Source organism: Phoenix dactylifera, chromosome 11, assembly GCF_009389715.1.
Source record: "Phoenix dactylifera cultivar Barhee BC4 chromosome 11, palm_55x_up_171113_PBpolish2nd_filt_p, whole genome shotgun sequence".
In the NCBI taxonomy this organism is placed as follows: Eukaryota; Viridiplantae; Streptophyta; class Magnoliopsida; order Arecales; family Arecaceae; genus Phoenix; species Phoenix dactylifera.
In genome coordinates this window covers 19,328,619-19,351,609 of record NC_052402.1, presented here as the reverse complement: position 1 = coordinate 19,351,609, position 22,991 = coordinate 19,328,619, and the positions used below count along the sequence as shown (strand labels likewise).

The 22,991-nt window shown below is 39.1% G+C and overlaps 3 protein-coding genes across 4 annotated transcripts; 2 read left to right on the top strand and 1 right to left on the bottom strand.

The window, feature by feature from the left end:
• Positions 1 to 2,753: 2,753 nt before the first annotated feature.
• LOC103719146 (5'-adenylylsulfate reductase 3, chloroplastic-like) lies at positions 2,754 to 6,104 on the top strand. The gene is made up of 6 exons (XM_008808254.4): positions 2,754 to 2,894; positions 2,988 to 3,309; positions 4,395 to 4,743; positions 4,864 to 5,001; positions 5,096 to 5,410; positions 5,511 to 6,104. Exons 1-6 carry the CDS (start codon positions 2,828 to 2,830, stop codon positions 5,739 to 5,741), a joined length of 1,422 nt encoding a protein of 473 aa, XP_008806476.2. The 5' UTR covers positions 2,754 to 2,827; the 3' UTR covers positions 5,742 to 6,104.
• An 8,079-nt stretch (positions 6,105 to 14,183) lies between these two features.
• LOC103719145 (lon protease 2-like) lies at positions 14,184 to 15,527 on the top strand. Its single transcript, XM_008808253.4, has one exon. The coding sequence runs from the start codon at positions 14,355 to 14,357 to the stop codon at positions 15,222 to 15,224; it is 870 nt and encodes a 289-aa protein (XP_008806475.2). The 5' UTR covers positions 14,184 to 14,354; the 3' UTR covers positions 15,225 to 15,527.
• Positions 15,368 to 17,903, bottom strand: LOC103719144 (ribosomal RNA small subunit methyltransferase, mitochondrial). 2 transcript variants are annotated; one of them, XR_605933.4, is made up of 3 exons: positions 17,308 to 17,903; positions 16,075 to 17,227; positions 15,368 to 15,995 (listed from the first exon to the last, which is right to left on the bottom strand). XR_605933.4 is itself a non-coding variant. In XM_008808252.4 (2 exons), exons 1-2 carry the CDS (start codon positions 17,740 to 17,742, stop codon positions 16,514 to 16,516), a joined length of 1,149 nt encoding a protein of 382 aa, XP_008806474.2. In that variant the 5' UTR covers positions 17,743 to 17,903; the 3' UTR covers positions 15,368 to 16,513. The 2 variants fall into 2 exon arrangements, 1 of the variants encoding a protein (XP_008806474.2); XM_008808252.4 differs by having other exon boundaries at positions 15,368 to 17,227.
• Between the last annotated feature and the right edge of the window lie 5,088 nt (positions 17,904 to 22,991).

Sequence of the window (22,991 nt, the reverse complement as noted above, 5' to 3'; positions counted from 1 at the left end):
ATTTTTGTGCGCATGGAGAAAAATATTAAGAAGAAATTTCTTTCCTTTTCAATGAAATATTTTTTTATTTTTTTACACCATCTAGGATTTTCCTTTTCTTGCATGTGGAGAGAAAAAAGATTTTAAATTTTAAGGAGTAGGGATGTCCAATTTCTCCATGAAATAGGGCATCCTCCTGTCCCGGCTCATCCTGACAATTGTCCTTGTCATAGATATCCTCTGTATCTCTCTTTTCTTTCATTTTTTTTTCTTCCTTTGTTTCATTTTTTTACATTCCTTTCTTTTTTTATTATTCTTATCATTTCCTTTATTACTTTTTTTCTTTTTTTACCTTTTTTTATTTCTTTTTTTCTTCTCTCTTTTTTCTTCTTTTCTTTTTCTTCTATTTTTTGTTAATTTCTTTCATCTTTTTGCTTTTCCTTCTACATGGTTGGGTTCCAGACCCATCTCAATCCTATTTTCTTATAAGAACCAGAGCTGAATGGCTGGGATGCCCCCCATCCCACTGAAACTTAAAATCTCGAAAAAAAATATGAATTAAATTCAAACTCAAACTTGAATTTAAATAATTATCTTCAACATAAAAGCAAAATTTATTTTGGAAATTGTTTTTTAAAGGAGACAAAAACAACAGTGAAATTTTCCCTTTTATAAAAAAGTTGATTTTTTTACAATTTTCTTTCTAATTTTTTAAAATTTTGTAGAGAGATCAAATTTTCTCTCTCTTTTCTATTAATAAGTATTAGAGATCGAAATAGGCCAGGCCGGGTCGAGCCCTGCTCGAATTTTTTTACATAGACTTTGGGCTAAACTTTAGGCTTAAAATTTGAAGAAAATCAAAGCTCGAGCCCGATCCCAATCCAAAAGCCCATAGGTCCTCCACCGCTGTGGAGTATTTTGTTCCTTGACTCAGGGGAGGTTAGTGTGAGCTGCCGGTGTCCCAAAATAAATAAATAAATATTCACTAACCGCAGGATCACATCCAGATGGTCCGAATTGCATGCAGTGGTTGCAGAAATCAAGAGCCCAGCCCTTGTGGTGGTCGGCGGTGAGGATGTAGAAGGCAACGAGGCATAGCACCACCGCCGCCACACGAGCCCTGACCGTCACCCTCCGCGTTGCTTCCACCCACACCATCCCATTCACCACTCGTGACCCAACAACCCAAGCCCCAATCGCCGCCGTCCGCACCGCATCCGCCCGCACCATCCCCTTCACCGCCTGCGACCATATCACCTGAGACCCGACCACCTGCCTCCGCTCGCAAGATACGAGTCACCGCACGCGACCGTGCCTCCACACCGGCGCTCCACGTGTACCAACGGTGTGCACACCTCGTCCGCCCTCACGTACCACTTGTTGCTAGCCTCCTCTCAAGTCTTAGGGCTCGTTTGGTTCGCGGGAAGTATTTTCCCTCCTAGGAATATGATTCCTGGAAATCAGATTCCTAGGAAGAGGATACATAGGGAAAGTACTTTTGGCATGTTTGGTTAACCATGGGAAAGTGACAAATTTACAAAGTGCTTATGTTTGGTTGACCATCCACTTTCCTAGGAAAGTTATGTATAATTTCTATTATGCCCTTAATAAAAATTAGGTCTTTAATGCCTCTTTAATGCTTCTTTAATGCTGAAGGGTCTTTTTGGGAAAAAATAAAAAAGGAGTGATTCCCACCTCATGGGAAAGTAACTTTCCCATGTTTCTCATGGGAAAGACTTTTCCATGAAATGTGGGAATCATATTCCCATGGGAATACAACTTTCCCATCTCTCTCCTTTGAAAACTCCAACCAAACAAGAGGCATTTCATTACTTTCCCGTTGACTACATTTTCCCCCCTCCTTTTCCTGCGAACCAAACGAGCCCTTAGGCTCGCCTCGGACCAAGCTAAATGGATCCGGTCTGAAATATCTATGGAGACTATTCTTAAGCAAAATTTGGATTTGATTTGCTTGGGGTCTAGCTTTAGGGCTCGTTTGGTTCGTGGGAAGCATTTTTTCTCCCAGAAATATGATTCCTGGAAAACAAATTCTTAGGAAGATGATGCCTAGGAAAGTACTTTTGGCATGTTTGGTTGACCATGGAAAAGTGACAAATTTCCAAAGTGTTTATGTTTGGTTGGCCATCCACTTTCTTGGGAAAGTTATGTATAATTCCTATTATGCCCTATGTATAATTCCTATTATGCCCTTAATAAAAATTAGGTCTTTAATGTTTCTTTAATGCTTCTTTAATGCTGAAGGGTTGTTTTGGAAAAAAATAAAAATGAAGTGATTCCCGCCTCATGGGAAAGTAACTTTCCCATGTTTTTCATGGGAAAGACTTTCGCATAAAATGTGGAAATCATATTTTCATGAAAATATAACTTTTTCGTCTCTCTTCTTTAAAAACTTCAATCAAATAAAAGGTATCTCATTACTTTTTCGTTGACCATATTTTTTTTTTTTTTATTTTTTACGAACCAACCGAGGCCTTAAGGCTGACCGCAAGTCGGCCTGGCGGGCTTCGGGATGCCCAGAGCCTACTTCCACCTCTAAGACCAGATTAGTTGATGGTCTCTGACTCTATGACGCAAGCGCTTTCCTCCCAAGCTCCGCATGCCGCCGCCTGTCGGAAGCCCTTCGCGCCGCGCCATAGACTTATCCAATCATATATAGCCACGTGTCAGCTTTGCCGATGCACGGATTAGCGTCCAGGTTCATTGAACCGGATCGCTCGCCGTTCCCCCGGCCATCATTTATTCCCCACTCTCTTCCCGAGACCTCTCAAAAAATAAAAAACGCGCGAGATCAAAGTTTTCCTCTAGATTTAATTATAATTCTTCTCTAATGGCCGCTGCCGCTGCGATTCCCGGTTCAATCTCTTCGCGTTCGCTCGTCTCCTGCGATCCCAAAGGTGCGATTTTTCACCAGTTTACTTCGCCTCTTCAGTTTTCTATTTTCATTGTTTTCCCTCTCCAACAGAGATGGTTTTTGGGTTCTTGCGCAGCGGCCCTGATTGGGTCCGTCAGGCATCTGGAGGCGTCGATCGTACCGTCGACGGCCGCTAATCCTTCCCGGAGGCGATGGGTGGTGAAGCTGCTCCATGCGGTGGAGCCCGCCAAGAGGAACGATTCCGTGGCGCCTCTGGCGGCGGCGGCGGCGTCGATGGCGGAGGCGCTGGTGGAGGAGAAGGGAAGGGAGAGGGAGGAGGAGGAGGAAGAGGAGGTGGATTACGATCAGCTAGCGCGAGAGCTCGAGAACGCTTCTCCTCTCGAGATCATGGACAAGGCCCTTGAGAAATTTGGGAACGACATCGCCATCGCCTTCAGGTTAAATCTCATCTCTGTTATTTCTTTTTTCTTCTTTTCCTTTGAGAGTGGTTTCTTGATTTAGATTTCCGTTATGATTTAGGAGAGAGTTTAGGAAACGAGTTACAAGATTATATCTAAGTAGTAAGTACTGAAATGCCACAAGGCCCGTGGGAGGCCATAACCCATAAACTTGTGGTCGAATACGTGGTGTGATTTTTAAACCATTTGATGGTAGATCGAAGGGTTATCATGTCTCACGGCTCTGGATCCGCTCACCATATTTATGGTGGATATTTTTTTTCCCATTTTAAACACAAGTAAGCTTTGAATCATACGGGCCTGTCATAACAAGACAAAGTGTCCTTCTTGCCATCAACTTCAACAGTAAAAGAAGGGAAAGGAAAAGCCGGCATCTCTGGCACATGATGACAATTAGGTACCATTATTATTGGAATAGTTGCGAGCAGAAACTGGACCCATTTCTCGCAGATTCCAGTACCATAATTGATCCATGTTAGACAAAAGAATTGGCTTGATCAGATGGATTTATCTGGTTTTTTTCACTATTGTTCGATTTGAATGTTTAAATGTTTTGTTTCCTCTTTCAAGCTTATTAATGCAGTCTGATCTATTTTTGATTGACCATCTAAATTATAGAAGTGCCCATAACTTGATGTTGTTATTATAATGAATAATTGGATAATCTGTAGTAGTATGATCTATTTTCATTGAATCTAACAAAAAAGTGTGTTTGAGGACATAGGTATTTAGATTTCCCTAAAAAAGGAAATAAGTATATAATAGCAAACTCAGTGTTTCAGTTATCTATAAATATCTCTATAATAATTTAGGTCAGATTCTTGTAGCAATAGTTAAGGGCCTTAAGTCCTCTTGCATCTGTTTCATCTGCTGACATGCTCTTTTGTTTACTGAATGAAGTAATTAGACTTTTCCTGATATTGTCTATATCAAAAGAAAGGAAAATTAATTAGACTTCTCTAAGCTGCTTTTTGCTTGGATAGAAGAGAGGGAAAAATTTGCTATCTAAATACTTGGCATACTAATACAAAATTATTGACCAAGTTATTGTTTTTCTCGTACAGTGGAGCGGAGGATGTTGCATTGATAGAGTATGCTCGGTTGACTGGTCGACCTTTCAGAGTCTTCAGCTTGGATACTGGAAGGCTGAACCCAGAGACATACAGGTTCTTTGATGCTGTCGAGAAGCATTATGACATTCACATTGAATACATGTTCCCAGATGCAGTGGAAGTGCAGGCCTTTGTGAGGAGCAAGGGTCTGTTCTCGTTCTACGAGGATGGGCACCAGGAGTGCTGCAGAGTGAGGAAAGTGAGACCATTGAGGAGGGCGCTCAAGGGCCTTAGGGCGTGGATCACTGGACAGAGGAAGGATCAATCCCCCGGCACCAGAGCTCATATCCCAGTTGTTCAGGTAACAGCTCTAAATTTTCCCTGGCAGCTTACATGACCATGATGACAGAATGTGATGCTTGATGCCCTTGAATCTATATTGGTGGTTCAGAGTGCTCAGGTTATCGAATTGGATATGCAGGTAGATCCTTCATTTGAAGGGCTGGATGGTGGAATTGGTAGCTTGATAAAGTGGAATCCAGTTGCCTGTGTAGAAGGCAATGACATATGGAATTTCCTCAGGACCATGGATGTTCCTGTGAACTCCTTGCATTCACAGGTACAGATAAGTGGAATTTAACAGTGAATAATTGTGGTAATTCTGCTGATTCTCTCTGTGATACTTATCTTTTTTCCATCTGCTCTGGATCCAGGGGTATGTGTCGATTGGTTGCGAACCCTGCACCCGACCTGTCTTGCCTGGTCAGCATGAGAGAGAAGGAAGATGGTGGTGGGAGGATGCAAAGGCCAAGGAGTGCGGACTCCACAAGGGTAACATCGCACAGGAAGAGGCACAGAAGTTAGGCAGTAATGGAAATGGGGCTGCAACCATCAACAAATCGGACATCTTTGAGACCCAAGCCATTGTTAACCTTAGCAGGCCAGGAATAGAAAACTTGCTGAGGCTGGAGAACCGCAGGGAGCCTTGGCTGGTTGTTCTCTATGCTCCTTGGTGCCGCTTTTGCCAGGTAATGTTCAGGCTGTGATTTCAGTTACTTCACTTGGAGCTCCATAAATGCCTTTGCCCTGTAATCAAGTCAGCTGATGGGATTTATATCTATCCTTCAGGGAATGGAAGCTTCCTATGTAGAGTTGGCTGAGAAGCTCTCTGGTACAGGCATCAAGGTTGGGAAGTTCCGGGCTGATGGAGACCAGAAACCATTTGCTCAACAAGAACTTCAATTGAGAAGCTTCCCCACAATTCTGTTCTTCCCCGAGCACGCATCCAGGCCCATCAAGTATCCTTCTGAAAGACGGGACGTTGATTCACTCCTTGCATTTATCAATGCTCTTTGGTGATGTGGAACTTGGACTGGGGTTGTTTCCTGGCATAATTTTTCACTCCTAATTGGCCGCCAAGTTTGATGATTGCAGAGAAGTATAAAATGGAGGATTCACAGATGTAGTGGGATTTGTTATCGTATGTTGTGAAGAGAGTTAATGGTCTCCACAAGTGAGTTTTTTTAGGGAGATTCCTCTGCCCATTAGTATTTGGAGGTGATTAGACGAAGGGATGCTTGAATTAGTGTATTTTTCATATCCTTCATTATATAATCTTTGTAGGATGGGGGTGGATTCCCCTGCCACTCCTTTGTAGCAAAAATGTTCACATTTTATGGTCCTTCTTGAGCATTTGAAAAGTGTTTATAGCTTTGGCATAAAGGTTGTGCGGGAATTGCGTTGTGGTTTGCTAGTTTATGCTGTGGTGGCTGATTTATTTTCATTCTGGGGTATATGCATTATGGAGGATATGCAACAGTACAAGATCCTGTCATATCCTACCCTCCCTGTAAGGTATGATAGGATAATATCCTGTAAGGTTGTTTGTGGAATTTGGAGACGGAAGAGCTTAGGTGCAGAAAAGTTGTAAGGGGATGAAGTCCATGAGATTTTGGGCTTTGTAGGGTCGGCAGGATATAGAAAATATGACGGTAGGGTTGGCAGGAGATAGAAAATATGACGGAATACCGAGGGTGAGAAAAGAAGTCATGACCGTTGGAATTGAACTAGAGTAGATATTTTTTTTATTAAAATATAATAGTTATTATAACCGGTAAACTATATTGGAGTCACCACCAAGATGTATTAAAAAAATTCTACGAAAATCTATGTGCGAGGATAAGGCATGAGTAGGTTGCTATTATTAATGTTGGAGAAGGGGTAGAGAGTGCATCGGCAAACAAATTCTAAGGCTGGGTTTAGGATCCTTAATTGCTTTTTTTTTCTTTTCTAAAATTAAGAAAAATTAAGTATGAAAATAGAGGAAAAAGGGAAAAAAAGAAAGGGAAAGAGAGGAGAAGATAGAGAGAAAAGAGAGGAGAGGAGAAGGGAGGGAAGGTTGCTGCAGTATTCCGATCTCCTTCTTTACAACTTCCTCTACCCTCTCTCTAGTTTTGAGCATCTACTAGGAGAGGCCCTTAGCTAAGAGGATATGAAAGGCCTTCTAATCTTCTTGATTGGTTGTATTGGTGGCCAATGGACATATCTAGAATTTTCTTTCAAGCAAGGATTGGAGGGAGAAGAAGATGAGGATGGAAAGAAGGGAATGGAGATAAGGGTCTTAGGGGTTGGTATCTATTGGCATGGTATCCCTAAAGCTATCTAATTTTTTATTCTTTTCATGAGGAGTATGGATGGAGAGGGGAGGGATAAAGGGCTATGATAAAAAAATTCTAATGTATACTTGAGAGATAAGGGCTAGGAAAGTGGGTGTGAGATAGACGGGAGAACAATGCGCATAGATTGACCGAATGTATTTAGATTAAAGGCCACAATCATGTAGAGAGAGGAGAGGTATGCTTTCTCATTTTTTAATGGAGGAGAATAATTGTGGCAAAAATATGAACTATAATGTATTTACGGTCTACAATGTAGGATTTTAGAGGGATTAAAATTGTATGTCAACTACTGCAAACTTAAGTTACAATAACTTGAGTATCTATGCAACTTCAACTACAAAGCTCCAAGTGCAATTAATGGATGACGAGATCAAACAAGCTATTAAACCTATGAAAGAAGGTACACTTTTAAATAATTTTTTAGTTCATCCTCTAAACACTGGAAAGACACTTTTATCACTCTAATTCTCAAAAAATCAATTGAGTTGATTCATTACAGATTCATTAGTCTAGGTACCAATTTGTATAAAATTATTTTCAAGATCATGGTATTGCAACCAATTTTACATTCCTTTATTAGCCTAGAGGAGAAAGCTTTTATCAGGGATTGAAGCATTTTAGACAATATTCTCATTGCTCAAGAATTCATTTATGATGTGGAGAAGGCTCCAACTTAATGGAGCCTCAAGGCTATCAAGCTTGATATGGAATGTACCTACAACCTTGTCTGGTAGGATTTTTTGACTTATGCCTGAGATAGCTAGTGTTTCTTGATATGTAGATTAGGTAGATACATGGGTGTGTCTAGAGCCTCTCCATTGCTATTCTGATCAATAGCACACCCACCTACTTTACTCAATATTTAGCCTTTGGTAAGGACACCCACTCTCTCTTTATCTCTTTAGTATTTGTGCAGATATTCTATTTAAAGCATTGAGATTAGTAACCTTCAACCGCTCTTTGTTGTTTTATCAACCACCCTAGAGTCACTAGCAATCTCCCACCTATTCTTCACTGATGATTGCCTCTATTTTGCCCATTCCATAACACAATGTGGAGATAATCAAGAATGTTATGGAGGACTATTGTTATGCATCTAGTCAAAGAATGAACCAACACAAGTCGACAATCCATTTCAACCCCAAAGCCAACCCTCTCTTAAAAAATGTATCTAAGAAAATATTGGGTATATCAGAACAGAGTAGTGTTTAACCTATCTATGTGTTCCTGTAGCAAGAAGAAGTATTTAAGTGTAAGCCATTGGAATAGAGTATGAGAACTAGGTTAGTAGGGTGGAAATCTAAATTAATCTCCATGATGGACATGATCAGTTCAATCAAATATGTGCTGAATGCTATGCCAATCTAAAAGCACTCTCTTGAAGCTAAAGCAAATGTTTAAAAGTTTTTTATGAGGTATCATCAGTGACGTAAGGAGACTATATCTACTTTCTGAAGACAAGATATGTTAACCTACTCAGGAAGATGGATTGGAAATCTAATTATTAGAAACAACTCTTGGAGCTCGATAATCTATGATGTTCTCTAATGATGCCCTAATATGATACCCGAATGGTGTGCTCTACCCTATCCAGCTCCTATAATAGCTTTTTTATCTAGAAATCTTTGTCTACCCATGTAATATCCAATGTCTGGTGGGTTATTGGTGGTAGATCAATCAAAATAATACATGATCTGTGGATATCTTCTATTCCTTTCCCACTAGCCTGCCATAACAAATCATGAGCTATTGGTGGACTTGAAGGTCTGCAACCTCCTATTAGTTGGGGAAAAGACATGAAACACCGATCTTATCTGTCATGCCTTGATGTTTCTTTTGCTAATAAAGTGTTCTTCATAGTAGTCCCAATCTTTAATACATTGGATAGGTTGGTTTGGGGACCTTCAAGTAACTACAAAACTAAAACAAAGGATATGTACAAGTTGCATCGAGGTGTCTCCATTTTACAGCGGAAAATCAAATGGGTGTGGAAGGATGGTGTCCATTCTAGGAATATGTGGAGAGTAGTCTAGGGTAGGACTCCATGTTGAGGTATCTTGGCAAGTATAGGGTTGAATATACTGTCTAATTGTGATTGATGTTCATGAATGGAAGAAATTATGGCTCATATTATCTTTTTGTGCCCTAGGGCAAGACAGATATGGAGGCTACATGACAACTGTTGTTCAATTGCAACATCTTCCTCTCTAGTGGATGCTTTCTTGAATTTCTTGAAGGAGAGGTCACAATAATGATGATAGAAAGCACGGGGTTTGTTTCACCTATATTGTATATCATATTTAGATATTGGAATGGCCAGGGGTTTGAGAATAGATTTTGTCCGCCTAAAGTTATGAATGTGAGAGGACCAACGCAAGCTGCTTCAGTAATCGACTCAATTTCTATTAGAATTTTTGATAGTTGGGGACATCTAAAACTCTTTTTAAAGTAGATATTGCATCTCCTCGGATATTTTCACCACCTGGGAGCCCCTACTCGCTAGTTATCTCAAGATCAACCTCAGTGGTAGTGTGTCAGATGGGGGTGCAAGAGACAGAGTAAGGTTTGTCATCGAGAGTCCAAACTCAGATTTTTATTGCTATGAATGGATGTTATCTATGTGATACTACCATCCTAGGGGCAGAGTTGAGAAGATTGTGGGAGGGAATAAATTGTGCTAAGTCGGTGCCATGGCTAGACCATGTTATCTTGGAGGGTGACTCGTTGACTGTAGTTGGATGGGTGATGAGGCAATTTCATATAGACAAGGGCCATCCTATTCTCATAGACATTTGGAGAATGTCTAGAAGCTTTGCCATATTTTGGATAGTCTATGTATATCGTGAAGTGAATAGTACTACCGATTGTGCGGCTACCTATATTGCTAATCACTTCGTGGACATTTAGTGGACTAGTTTTACTGTCATTCCTGTTCACTTTCAAGACATTTTTATTCTGATCGCCTTGGATGCATCCATAATAGAGTTATATGCTCTATCTGGTCCACCAAGAAAAAGACAAGAATATCAATTAAAATGAATGATATTAGAAGTAATATTTTCTATGAATTATATATTTATTAAAAATATCTTCAACTAAAAATGCTTCCTTTGGTATGTAGCATTGGCTGAAGGACCTTGGTTCATCAGATCAATCAATAGTTTAATTGTTCTTTATTTTTATATCCTTCTATAATCTAATAGAATGAGAGGTGATCATCATATTTTTAATTGACACAAATTTGCAACGAAAGTATACCTCAAAGCATATAATTTATTTTACATTTCTTACTATGAGGATTTGAGGTTTTATCATTATTTTGGTTTCAATGTCTAATAAAATTGGATATCACAAACTTAAAAATGTTACAGCAGTTTTAAGTTCTGTAAGTCTATGATTGGATTGCTTTTATATTTTGTGGCTGCTATATTAAATAACATTTTTTATTTTTATGCAAGTCAAGATAGGCCATTTGGTTGACCATTCTGTGTAAGTGGTTTACTGAAGGATCTTTACCACCTTCCCACATTCTCATGTATGTTTTTTTCATTGACAAAAATAGTAAGCTAATTTCTTTTAAGGGAATTGATCCAGTTTTTATAAGTATAGGACAAATCCACTATCAGTGCCCTCAAACCAATTTCAAGAACTCCACTTATTCTCTTAGTAAAAAGACCAATCAAAGTTATACATAGCTTTCAATTCACAATTCTAATAATATAGATCCACTAATACTAGATCTTTTGGGTACTAATTTTGGTAAAATGATCGACCAAACTGGTAGTTCATCTACTAAAAATGGTTATGACTATGGTAGAAGAAAATGTACTTATTCTCAATATTAATTAATAGCATTTCCTTATATCACCTTATTCCACTAAAAGTTATGCAGTCAAAATAGAATTGTAATCATAAAATAAGGCATCACATTTTTTTTTTATTATTTCTTCCATCTCTATATCTTTTGTTAAAATCATGATTTAATTATCAGTCCAACTTCTTGGCTTATGTTTAGTATTTATTTGAAATTTATTTATGTCATAATGAATGATCAAAATTAGGGGTCAACAACTCTAATAAGTTGATTGTCTATTATAGTTACATTATCATTAATTGCGAATAGAATGAATAACTTTATACTCTAGTACTAAAGATAGTTTACAATATGGAGATAGTGCCAAACTTTATAATACTACTTCTTTGACTCCTATTAGCACATCTTGCGATGTACCAATGTCCAAAAGTAATTTTGAAAGCTTTGGCATTGTTGAGAAGGCAAAGATTGGCAATCCTGAAGAACATAATAAATCTATTGATATATCAGAACTATTGGAACAATTCTTTGTGGTTAAAAAGCTTATTATATTTCTATTCTTTATTTGATTATCACTTCCCCTTTCTACAAGAAAGCTGGTGAATGAGCAAGCGAACGCAAATAATGAAAACGAAGTGGAATATCACCCCTTTTGTGAGAGTGGAAACAATAATACGAGAGCCCAAAATTTGAACACCGAGGAAAAAAGTTCATCAGATGCCAATAAAGATTATAAAGAAGGTTATTTTGCTTTCAAATATATTTCAATTAGAAAGACTTTTCAGGTCATCGACTTTATGATGCATGGACTATATATTGTATAAATATTGTTAAACATATAGAATTTGATGAATGAGGCAACTCTTGGATATGAATATTCAATTTTTTTATATAGAACCACTATCAACCCTTTTTTCTTCATAATAACCATACAATGATATGTTCTATTATCTAGAAAACTTGTTTGTTAAAGAAAATATCCGTCTCAATATTACAGTTATTTAAAATATTTTGGATACTTTCTTTGTAGAACTTAACTTTTTTAAAAAAATGATTATAAAACATAAAGTTTTGCTATACGTTATTTTAATTATATAATATTTTTGAGGTTTTCTTTTCTCTTGCAAAAGGATAGGACTGAGCACAATGTGGAAGCGCAGCCCTGCCATGAGACTAATGATGATAACAAGAGCCCAAAGTTTGAGCACCGAGGAAAAAAAGTTCTTCAGATGGCAATAAAATGATAACAAAAAATAATTTTTTCCAAATATATCATGATTAAATGATTTTGTAGCTTACAGACCTTGTGATGTATGGAAACAGCTCTCTATCATACAAATAGTATGAATCACATAGAATCTGATGAAGGAGATGACATTTCTAGATATAAATATTAAGCTTTTGCATAACAATATCTGCACATTATTATAAAAAATTGTAATATACTATTCTTACAATATTACATGTTTCATTATTTTATATTTTTAATCTAGACCTCTTCCAAGTGGAGATGACATGGAGCTAAGTCTAGCTAGCTAATGAATATTTTACAAGCTTGTCTTTATGCATGCATACATACACACACATGGAGAGAGAGTTGCACTTAGCTAGTCTCGAGTGGATTATAGATATTGACACACATATACATAGAGATAGAGAGAGAGAGAGAGAGAGTTGGATTAAGTTACACTCGAGTGGACCTCCATCTAGATCCGAGTAGATCTACATCGAACAATAGGGGTCCCATATCCATGATCCAAGCTATTGGATATAAACTATTACATCTAAACTGCTTATATGGATTGTTGGCTCATTATCAAATTTTATTTGGCGGCTATATAAAATAATTGGAAACGAACGGAAATTGTTTCATGTTTCTCTTTTTATTTATTTTTTTGGTTTTTGTGCAAAAAGTAAAACAATAGTGGCTATGTAAATGGGGCTGTTGGACATTAGGTTAGTGTGTTTAAGGAATTTTGATTCCAATTATTTTTATGTATGTTTAAGGAATTTTGATTCCAAATATATTTATGTATGCCTTGAACATGTGTTTAAGGAATTTTGATTCCAATTATATTTATGTATGTTTAAGGAATTTTGATTCCAAATATATTTATGTATGCTTTGAGCAATTTGGTAATAAAATTGTGAAAGTTATTCAAGTTCAACATGGAAATGGAGTAATATTTGATTAAATTCTCTTTTCAAAGATATAAAATTATTGGAATGTTTTATACCTAAACACTCTTTTAGTGAAATTGTTTGTAAGCTTGTAACATATGCTTATGTTAGTAGATTAATAATATATTCTTTGAGACAAACTTACACCTTCGACTTAAAGGGATCAATTCAACTATTGGGAACTTGGTTAACCACTTCAAGAAAGTCTCCATTAGATTTGCTTGCGACAGGTTCGAACTTTAATCATATTTCTTATGAGGCTCCAATTCTAAATATGATGGTCAAGATGTCAAAAGTGGGCTAATGAGTAAACAAAATAGGCCCCTTAAGCTTGCTTTGGCGGCAATGTCTTTCAAAATAGATCTTATATTTGCTAGAACATTAACATGCTTTTGGACATTTTTCATAATATCGTGCACTTATCTATATTATGTTCTAACATGCTATCATGATAAAACAATTTGCGATTATTCATAAAACTAAGATTTGCCGTCTCGGTACCGGACTCTGTATCCGTACGAAATTTTTTTGACATACCACGTGACGATACGCTACACGTATCGAGTACCGATATCGAATCGGTATAGTATGCACTGTACCATCCGATTCGAGCGGGCACGATGTACTTTACATAAAATAATATATATATTATAACTATGAATTTGAAAACGTTGAGGGTGTTAAATATCCAGTATGGAAATTATTTTTCAGTCCCTATTTTGACCGTCCTATAAAATCCAGGACCTATCTGAACGAAAATTTTACTTCAGACCCCTCATTTTGATGGAAATTCAATTTCTAAATTATGTATAAAAATATAAACGTACAAGCAGAATGGAAGATGTACAAACTTATCCGGCACGGCGGCACCAATCCCTACTCCTAGGCCGTGAATTTTCCATTCATTGCTCTTCCTTGAAAAGGGCAAAAAAATAATGGACTTTACCAAGTGATAAGCCACACCACGTGTAACCCTCCCGGCCATCAAGAACGGAACATCTCACGTGGGCCCCGCCCTTTCCATCCACTCATTCTCCTCCACAGTATCACTCCTCCCCACCGGCTCCTCCTCCGCCGCCACCATCCGTCCACAAAAACCCCCGAGTAAAAGAAATAGAGCATCAAAGGGGCCAAGCTAAAGATCAAGAAATGTCTTCAAAAAGCTGGGTTGGCCGCATCCACACCCGTAGGGTGTGAACCGACGTTGTACCACCAAAAAAAAAAAAAAAAAAAAAAAAAAAAAAACCTGGTTAAATACCACAAACCCATCAACTATTTCTTTGGATTAGGCGAGTGGCCATGGCTCTCCTCCCCCAACTCCTCCACTCTCCCACCCTCCGCTCCCGATCTCATACCCTCTTCAAGCCCCAACCATGTCCACTCTCCTCCTCCTCCTCCTCCTCCAACAAACTCTCCCACTATTCCATCCAGAATAAGCCAAGAAACCCTTCCCTCCTCCGCTGTTCTTCATTCGCCCCCGACTCCGTCGGTGGTGGCGGCGGCGGCGCCGAGGAACTGGTGGAGCTGCCGCTCTTCCCCCTCCCTCTGGTCCTCTTCCCGGGCGCCATCCTTCCCCTCCAGATCTTCGAGTTCCGCTACCGCATCATGATGCACACCCTCCTCCAGAGCGACCTCCGCTTCGGCGTCGTCTTCTCCGACGGAGGCGCCGCCGTCGCCGAGGTCGGGTGCGTCGGCGAGGTCGTCAAGCACGAGCGCCTCGTCGACGACCGCTTCTTCCTCATCTGCAAGGGCCAGGAGCGCTTCCGCGTCGCCCGCGTCCTCCGCACCAAGCCCTACCTCGTCGCCAGCGTCGCCTGGCTCGAGGACCGGCCGCCGCCCGACCCCGCCGATGCCGACGACCTCGAGGCCCTCGCCGCCGAGGTCGAGACCTACATGCGGGACGTCATCCGGATCTCCAACCGCCTCAACGGCAAGCCGGAGAAGGAGGGGGTCATGGACCTGCGGCGCAACCTCTTCCCCACCCCCTTCTCCTTCTTCGTGGGCAGCACCTTCGAGGGGGCCCCCAGGGAGCAGCAGGCGCTTCTTGAGCTGGAGGACACCGCCACCCGGCTCAAGAGGGAGCGCGACACCCTCCACAACACGCTCAACTACCTCACTGCCGCCTCCGCCGTCAAGGACGCCTTCCCCTCCTCGCCCTCCTCTTCTTGATGGTAGGGTGTTTACCTCTCTCCATGCCGTCGTCGTCCTCATTCTTGAGGGTTTTAGTTGGAAAGAGGAATCAGAAGCAAACAGTCGAACAGGTTACAGGCATAGCAATAATTTCTTTCGTTTGTATGTTGTCGCTGTTGTAATTTTATTAGCCCCTTTACTCGAACTTGTAGTACTTTGTACATTAAACCGACGCTGTTTGACGATTAGACAAACTCAAATAAGCTTTCACGACCTATTAAAGTGTGGCCATACCTCTCATTAGGATTGTTTGTTAGGTGTAATGATACACAGTTTTTAGTATTAAAGGGTTTTGGGTCTACAAGGTGATCTTGCTTATGGAGTAGTTTGTAGTCCATTTGCTCAAGCTACACTAACTGTGTCCTCAATGGATGCAAAGCTTAATGGTTGTTCAGGAACACTACAAGAATCTGAAAAAGCTCTGGCTATCTGAGAGATTATAGAGAAGCTGTCTGATGGATCATGATAACATTAGTAACATAACTTATTTTCAATGGATCATACACTGTGAAACAACACAAATGAGAGTTCAATGCCTTGAAAATATTTAAATCTTATAATGCAGATGATGTGTAATTTGTTGAATAGTTGCTTCTGAGACAACAAGATATGAGATAATAAGTGCAACCCCATGCACCTTCAACGAGAAAATGTATCTGCTTTATTTTGCCAGAATGCGTGGAAAATATATAACAAAAATATCTTCAGCTAGAATTTCCTTCCGTGCCATCCCTTGTTCAAAGGCCTTGGCTGCAAAGAAGACAGAGTACTCGTTATTTTAGCACACTTGAAAACCTTGATTACCTAGGTTTTCATTGGCATAACTCACAGAAGATTCACGTCCTTTTCCTTTTGCATCTGCTCCATTTGGCACGGTGTAAGATGTTCAACAATTTTCTGAACATAAGATGAAGCATTGATGAACCAGGCACACCAAACTTAAATATGCGGTATTAAAGATAGCTTGCTGCCCAAAGGAAAAGGAGGCCAGAAGCATTGGTAGAGGACTGGTGGAGTATGAAAAAAAATATTGGAGGCTTGCCGGAGGGTTGAATATGTTTTCAGCACCACGAAATTGTTCCAAAGAGAAGGCATGATGTCTTGAGGAAAGCCTTCTCTTGCACTCTTTCGTCTTGGTATACAAGCAGTGGAACGGAAACCTTCGCTAAAGGAGGAATTGAGACCTCCGGATTCAACACCTAACCAACTAATTCATGTATCGTTCAACACCTCAGTGTTTCAGCCACAGCAATGCAGTTCAGCCCCTATCAATGAAACAGCACGCCCTCTTGATTGAAAAGCTGAAGCAAATGCAACAATTCTTTGGTGGATAGCTTGGAAGGCCTCTTGTCCTCAAATCCTCCTGCCTTCAGTATCCCAACAACTTTCTCTTTGAGCACATTCAATTCCAAAGCATTCACTGCTTCCTTTTCACCAACCCTAGTCCCCAGTTGATCATCATCATCATCATCATCAACTCCATCTTCTTCCTCCTCTTCCTCCAAGACTTTGCAAGCTTTGCCTTCTAATCGAGACCTCTCGAAAAGCTCCACAATCTTCTTCTTCTGCTTAAAGATGGCACCAAGCGTCTTGTTCTTCTTGCTGAAACAAGTCCTAGTAAAAGCCAACCACTCATCCAAATCGACCGCAGGGACATCAGATCTTGGTCGGATTCTAACAAGAGAGGAGTCAACTTTCGGGCAAGGAACAAAATCCTTCTTGCTAACGTCCATAAGGAGCTCGACTGTGGCCACCAGCCTCACGTTCGCAGCCAGGCGGTTGAATTCCGAGTCACCCGGGCTGGCCAAAAGGCGCCGAGCAAACTCCTTTTGGAGTAGCAGCGTGGCGCTCCGAAACCCGCACGGCCTACCCAACTCAAAGAGGAGTTTTGCAATGAGGGGAGAAGATATCCCATAAGGAATGTTGGCAACACAGAGATCGAATGGCGGGAATTCCGTCTGCAGCGCGTCGCCCATGATGACCTAAAGCCAGGAAGTGGGACAGTTTTAGTTCCACTCTTTGGAGAATTAGCACAAACAAGTGGGGCGCATATCTTACGTACGGTTAGACGGTCCTGAAGACCTAGCTGGGACACGCGGCTGTGGAGGGCGTCGACCATCCGATCGTCAATCTCGAAGGACACCACCCGACGGGCGGCCTCAAGGAGCCGGACGGTGAGGTTTCCGCTGCCCGGGCCGATCTCGAGGACGGTGTCGGTGGGGCGGACGCTGGCGCGGCGGACGATGGAATCGAGGACGCGGGGGTTGGTGAGGATGTGCTGCCCCCGACCCTTGTGGAGATGGAACGGGCGGCCCCATGCGTCTCCTTCCGCTGGCTTCGGCTTGTCACGTTCTTCTTCGTCGTCGTCGTCGTCGTCTTGTTGCCTGAGCTTGTAGCGGTGGGCCTTAGTGCGGAAAAAGAGAAGGGATTGGGATTGGAGTGCCGTGATGATGCTCCCCGGGGGAAATCCGGGGCATTGCAGCGTTCTTCGCCGCATGACACTTCGTCAGCAATGACGCTGAGGCGCCGGGGAAGAAAGTAGGCGGGAATTCTTCTACCTCCACGTTATGATTACCGGTGTTTGGCACCGTAATGATGCATTTATTTTGTACATGAGAAGGAAGATCGACAAATGGCCGAGATACCGATAATTAATTTATTCAAAATAAATATAATAAATATATTTTAAATTGGGAAGTTTTGTATAGAAATTATTTAATTATCGATTTTGTAAGAAAAAGGTGGACGGTAGTAGTCTGAATGAATATATGCCAATTATTCAAAATATCTATGTGAGCATTAATAATTATATATTGGATTTTCGTAAATATAAATTTCTTGTCTACATATATCATTCTAAATAGTAATAATTCTAATAATTTAGCTCTTTTCTTGTGAAATTAATAATTAAATATTTTACACAAAATTCATTTTTAATTATGTACATATATATCCTATAGAGAGGTTTAGGTATATTAAAAAAGGATATAAACATAAGAGAGAAGGAGGTGACACATCCACCCTTTATTGCAAATGAGGATGGAGTTGAACGGATTGGAAGTGGAGATATATGGACACTGAAGTTAGGAGTTTGCATTATATACAAGAAAACATTGTTGCGTACATGTATGTACATAATTTATTAGAAACAAGAGAGTATTTGTTGAATGAATATGATCCCATCTATCAATAGATTCATTAAAAGCATGTCTCGGAAGATACCACAGAATCTGGCAAGATGCCATGCTTTCCTTCTCCCTCTCTTGTTCTCTTCTATCGATTCCCCAATGCGCTTTCTCCAACTCATACTACTAGATCCCATAAGGCCGGTCAAAATAGATGATGTACTAGAGTATGAGACTTCTCAAACTTTTGTCATGATCCTGTTGAGATATAGATATGAGAAAGAGAAAAAAAAACAAAAAGGGTTCAAAACCATCTTTGATCTACTTATTCAAGGTTTGTAATTAGATGTTGGATTTCATTCGGTTAGTAGCGTCTTGAAAATCACTATAACATGGCTGAATGTGGAGTAGACCACTTTTAATCGCTCGCAACTTGCTGTCGATTTTAGCTTGCACTCCCATTGGCTTCTCACTAACCTATAAGAGTAATGCTAAACACAACTTATTCACCTGCCTCTCCATTCACACTTACTTTCACCAACCGGTCTTCCTTTAGGCTCGCCCCCTTCCCCTTCCATCGATCTGCTTGGCTCTAGCTTTCTTGTCTGGACCTCCATACTAGGCAGGCATTAGTCCCCATACACGGTCTTACAATTTTGCGGTTTTTGATAAACAGTCACTTGTCTTGGTCCATGCAACCTACTTTGTGAGGAGGTACCTATTGCCACTAGATCCTGGACTGAAGCCGGAGCGCAGATTGGTTGAGCATGAGGTTGGCGAGAACCGAGTTGAACGAGGTGGATGAGGTGTGGGAAGGTTGATTTTCTCCAGGGATAACCTGCAAGAAGTCCGCTTGCCGGAGAGTTTTCGGTGGAGAACCCTCCGATGCCTAAGTTAGAATAGAACCCATATAATTCTTAAAAAAATATCAATGATGACAAAACCAAAACATTGGCACCTAAACTTGAACTTCTAGTTGGCTCAAACAAATCTATATGCAGAAGTTCCAAAGGCCTAAAAGTTGAAACCATATATTTTGATTTAAAAGAAACCCTAGTTTGCTTTCCTAGTTGGCATGCATCAAAGATTTTATCTTTCTTAAAGCTTAATTTGGACAGACTTAGAACTAGATCTTTTCTAGCTAATTTTAATATAAGGCCTATACTTGCATGAGCTAATCTACGATGCTACAACCAACTAGTCTTACTGATTTTGGTATTCATGGTAGCCAAACATTTCATGTTTTTCATAGATAAATGGTCAAGATTGACCATTTATACATTTTCATGTCTATGCCTTGTAAACTTTATGCCATCATCATTAGGACTAAGAACAATGCATATAGAGGGTTCAAATATTACTTTAAAGTCTTTGTCACATAATTGACTAATGCTAAGAGGATTATGTTTGAGATTATATACCATTTTCTATTTGATCCACAGGCTACTAAACACACCTGCACCACAGAAATCAAGTTCTTATTTTAGATACCCAAGCTTTCTTAGGTCCTTAAAGATTAGCTATTATGATTCTTTTGGAACCTATATTTTCTTAATAGCTATTTTACTAATTAAGTTATTTGCTTATAACTACAGGTGAAGAATTTATGGCTAGTTTTACCATAGTTAAAGCATGTTGTTTTTCTTGAGTGATTGCTTGATAATTTGACAAGGATATTTTTTAATAATTCTATTTTAACAAAGAATTATAACTAAGTCCAGCTTTATCAAAAACAACTCATAAGCTATCTAGAATTATGTTCAACTTTTTAGAACTTAAGGTAAATCTCTCAACAATTGGTTTTAATTTATTTACTTCTTTACTTAGGTTTTAATTTTCTTCCAGTAAGATTTGTTTTGCTTTTAATATCTTTTCATTTTCATTTACAAGAATTTGGTTTTTCAGTTTTAGTTCTCTACTTCTTCGACTTAGCTTTCTACACTCATCTAATAAATCATAGAAAGCCTCTTGAAACTCATCAAAGGTAAAATTATTAAAGGGTTTAGAGTTTACCTCATCCTTATGAGCCATGAGGCATAGATTTGCTGTTTTTTGGTTCTTCTCCTTTGAACTTGATTCATTACTATCACTCAATGTAGCAACTATTGCTTTTTTTCTTGGCTTCTTGAGAGCTTTCTTAAGTAATGAGTAGTTCGATCTAAAGTTACCTAGCTTCTTGCATTCAAAGCATACCAGCGGCTGCTCCTTTTCTTTTTCTTTGCTTAGCTCCCCTTTGGCCAATGGCTCTTTGCCTTTTTCTTCTCATGAATCTTTTGAGTTTTCTTGTAATTAGGGCCATTTCCTCATCACCCTCTATACTATCTAATTCTTCGCTCTCTTCTTCTTCTTGAGCTATTGATTTGAAAGCAATGGTTCTCCTTTTTTTTTAACTCATCTTCTTCAAAGTTCTGCTTCATGGATAGCTCATAAGTCATTAGAGAATTCAACAATTCTTCTAGAAGAAGCACATGGAGGTCTTTCGCATCTTGAATGGCCGTGACTCCCAAGCTCTTGGCAGTGACTTAAGAATCTTTCTTACTAAATCACTGTTAGTATAAAATTTTCTAAGGCTTTTAAGACCATTAATGATATCAGTAAAGCGAGTATATATTTCAGTGATTGACTCATTAGTCTTTATTTTAATTAGTTTGTATTTATGTATAAGAATATTAATTTTGGGGCTCGTTTTGTTCACGGGAAGCATTTTTCCTCGTAGGAATATGATTTCTGAAAAGTAGATTTTTGGAAAGAGAATGCCCGAAAAAGAACTTTTGGCATGTTTGGTTGACCATGAAAAGTGACAAATTTTTAGAGTGCTTATGTTTGGTTGACCATCCACTTTTATTATACTCTTAATAAAAATTAGATCTTTAATGCTTTGGATCAAATAAGGATCCTTGATTTGATGCTTAGATTTAGATACCCGCCTTTACTATATAAGATCAAGAAGGCTTCTTCTCTTTTCTTTTCTTTTTTTCTTTTGATAATTCTTGTTCAACCACAAGATCCCTAATCAACATTATAAAAAAAATCACATTCTTCACTAGTTAAATTTAAATAGGATAGTGTTTGACCCGAGGATCTTCAGCTGCCCACATGTGAGATTTTGTTCTTCAAACATTTTGAGCTGATTGGGTCACAACAGGTACAAGAATAATAATTGCACCTGCACATTTAAGGGAAGCTATTGTTTAGCCTTTTTTTTCTCCATTTCTTTCACTGCATATTATTGCAATTTTGTTTGTCCACCTAAGAAATTGATTTATCTGGCATTGAATGCAATTTTTCATGAACTAACAGAAAAATTGATGTTTCAGTTCTAGACAAAGGCTACCTACTCCACAAAGATGACATTTGACATATCCCCCATAGTTTGCAAGTTTACTGGCGAAAGTATTTTAAAAGAGCATCATTGCATAATTTTATTTACTAGCAATCAATAATATGAAAATATTTAGTCTCTTGATGACTATTGCTGAATTTTCACTTTTTCTAGATCAACGAAAGTTGCAAGGCTTTGTGGACTTCATGTTTGCTACATTCTTTTTCTACAATGAATCTGGGATCCCATCATGAGGTACGACAAGCAGGCATATTGGCGCAAATTTGACCTATTTTCTTTTGCATCAGTCAATGTTGGTCCATTCTTCAAGTGGTTTATGGTGGGAAGGAGCTGAACAGTTGGTTGTTTTCATATTCAGTCTGCCACAATGACATGCGCTACTCCTCGTGTCATCTTTACTTGATGTATATTCCTCATGTTGTACCAGTTTGATAGAAAAAATGTATCTCACTCTTGGAATGATGGAATTCCAGTATTTATTACCCATATAAAGTCTGCAAGCTGCATGAAATCAATCCACTTTTGTAAATTAGATTGCTCTGTAAGAACTCCTGGACTAGGCATCCAAAGAATAGCACAAGATGTATCAAAAACTCTATCATCATATAAATATCATCTATCAATTCAGTTAGCGGGCAAGAAAAGTAACCACCCAAATCATGATGATAGTGACCAATAATAATTCATGAAGAGAAGGATATTAATAACCATTGTTATCCATAAAAGTAACCATCCAAATTCATACAAGTAAGCACCTAGCAACATACGAAACAAGAAACAACAATTTTTGTGCAAAATATAAACTTGTAGTTGATCCAAAAGCAGTGTTTGCATCCATATTTATCAATAAGGCCTACACCAAAAAGCTACCCAATACATAATATCCCAAAAAGATACACAAATCCTACCCAACTTAGCTACATTCCACTTTGAATAAAGCTCCTCTGGTGTAATGGGTTGATGACCATGTCTCCACTCATTGAGGTGACATCTTTGATCTTTAAATGGAGTTAAGAAATCTTCAGAATTTGTGTACTTGAATTCGCACAAATAGTAATAGCCTACTCATTCAAAAACATGCAAAAAAAGTAAAATCAGAAAAAATTATCTATCCTACTCATGCAAGTGAAAAATAGCTATAATATTAGACTTAAAATTACCTTGTGGGACTTTTAATCCATTTCTATGAGAAATGGCATCCCTAAGGACTCTATTATCATGTGCTGACCCCTTCCATCCAGGTAGCACGTAAATAAATTGTATATCTTGTGAACAAAC

Bases quoted from the DNA above. Each gene is read 5' to 3' on its own strand.
- LOC103719145 (XM_008808253.4), top strand. From the start codon at position 14,355: ATGGCTCTCCTCCCCCAACTCCTCCACTCTCCCACCCTCCGCTCCCGA.
- LOC103719146 (XM_008808254.4), top strand. From the start codon at position 2,828: ATGGCCGCTGCCGCTGCGATTCCCGGTTCAATCTCTTCGCGTTCGCTC. The intron at 4,744-4,863 runs GTAACAGCTCTA...TTGGATATGCAG, and splicing joins CTCATATCCCAGTTGTTCAG to GTAGATCCTTCATTTGAAGG. The intron at 5,411-5,510 runs GTAATGTTCAGG...TCTATCCTTCAG, and splicing joins CTTGGTGCCGCTTTTGCCAG to GGAATGGAAGCTTCCTATGT.
- LOC103719144 (XM_008808252.4), bottom strand. From the start codon at position 17,742: ATGCGGCGAAGAACGCTGCAATGCCCCGGATTTCCCCCGGGGAGCATC. The intron at 17,228-17,307 runs GTACGTAAGATA...TCCTGGCTTTAG, and splicing joins GTCTTCAGGACCGTCTAACC to GTCATCATGGGCGACGCGCT.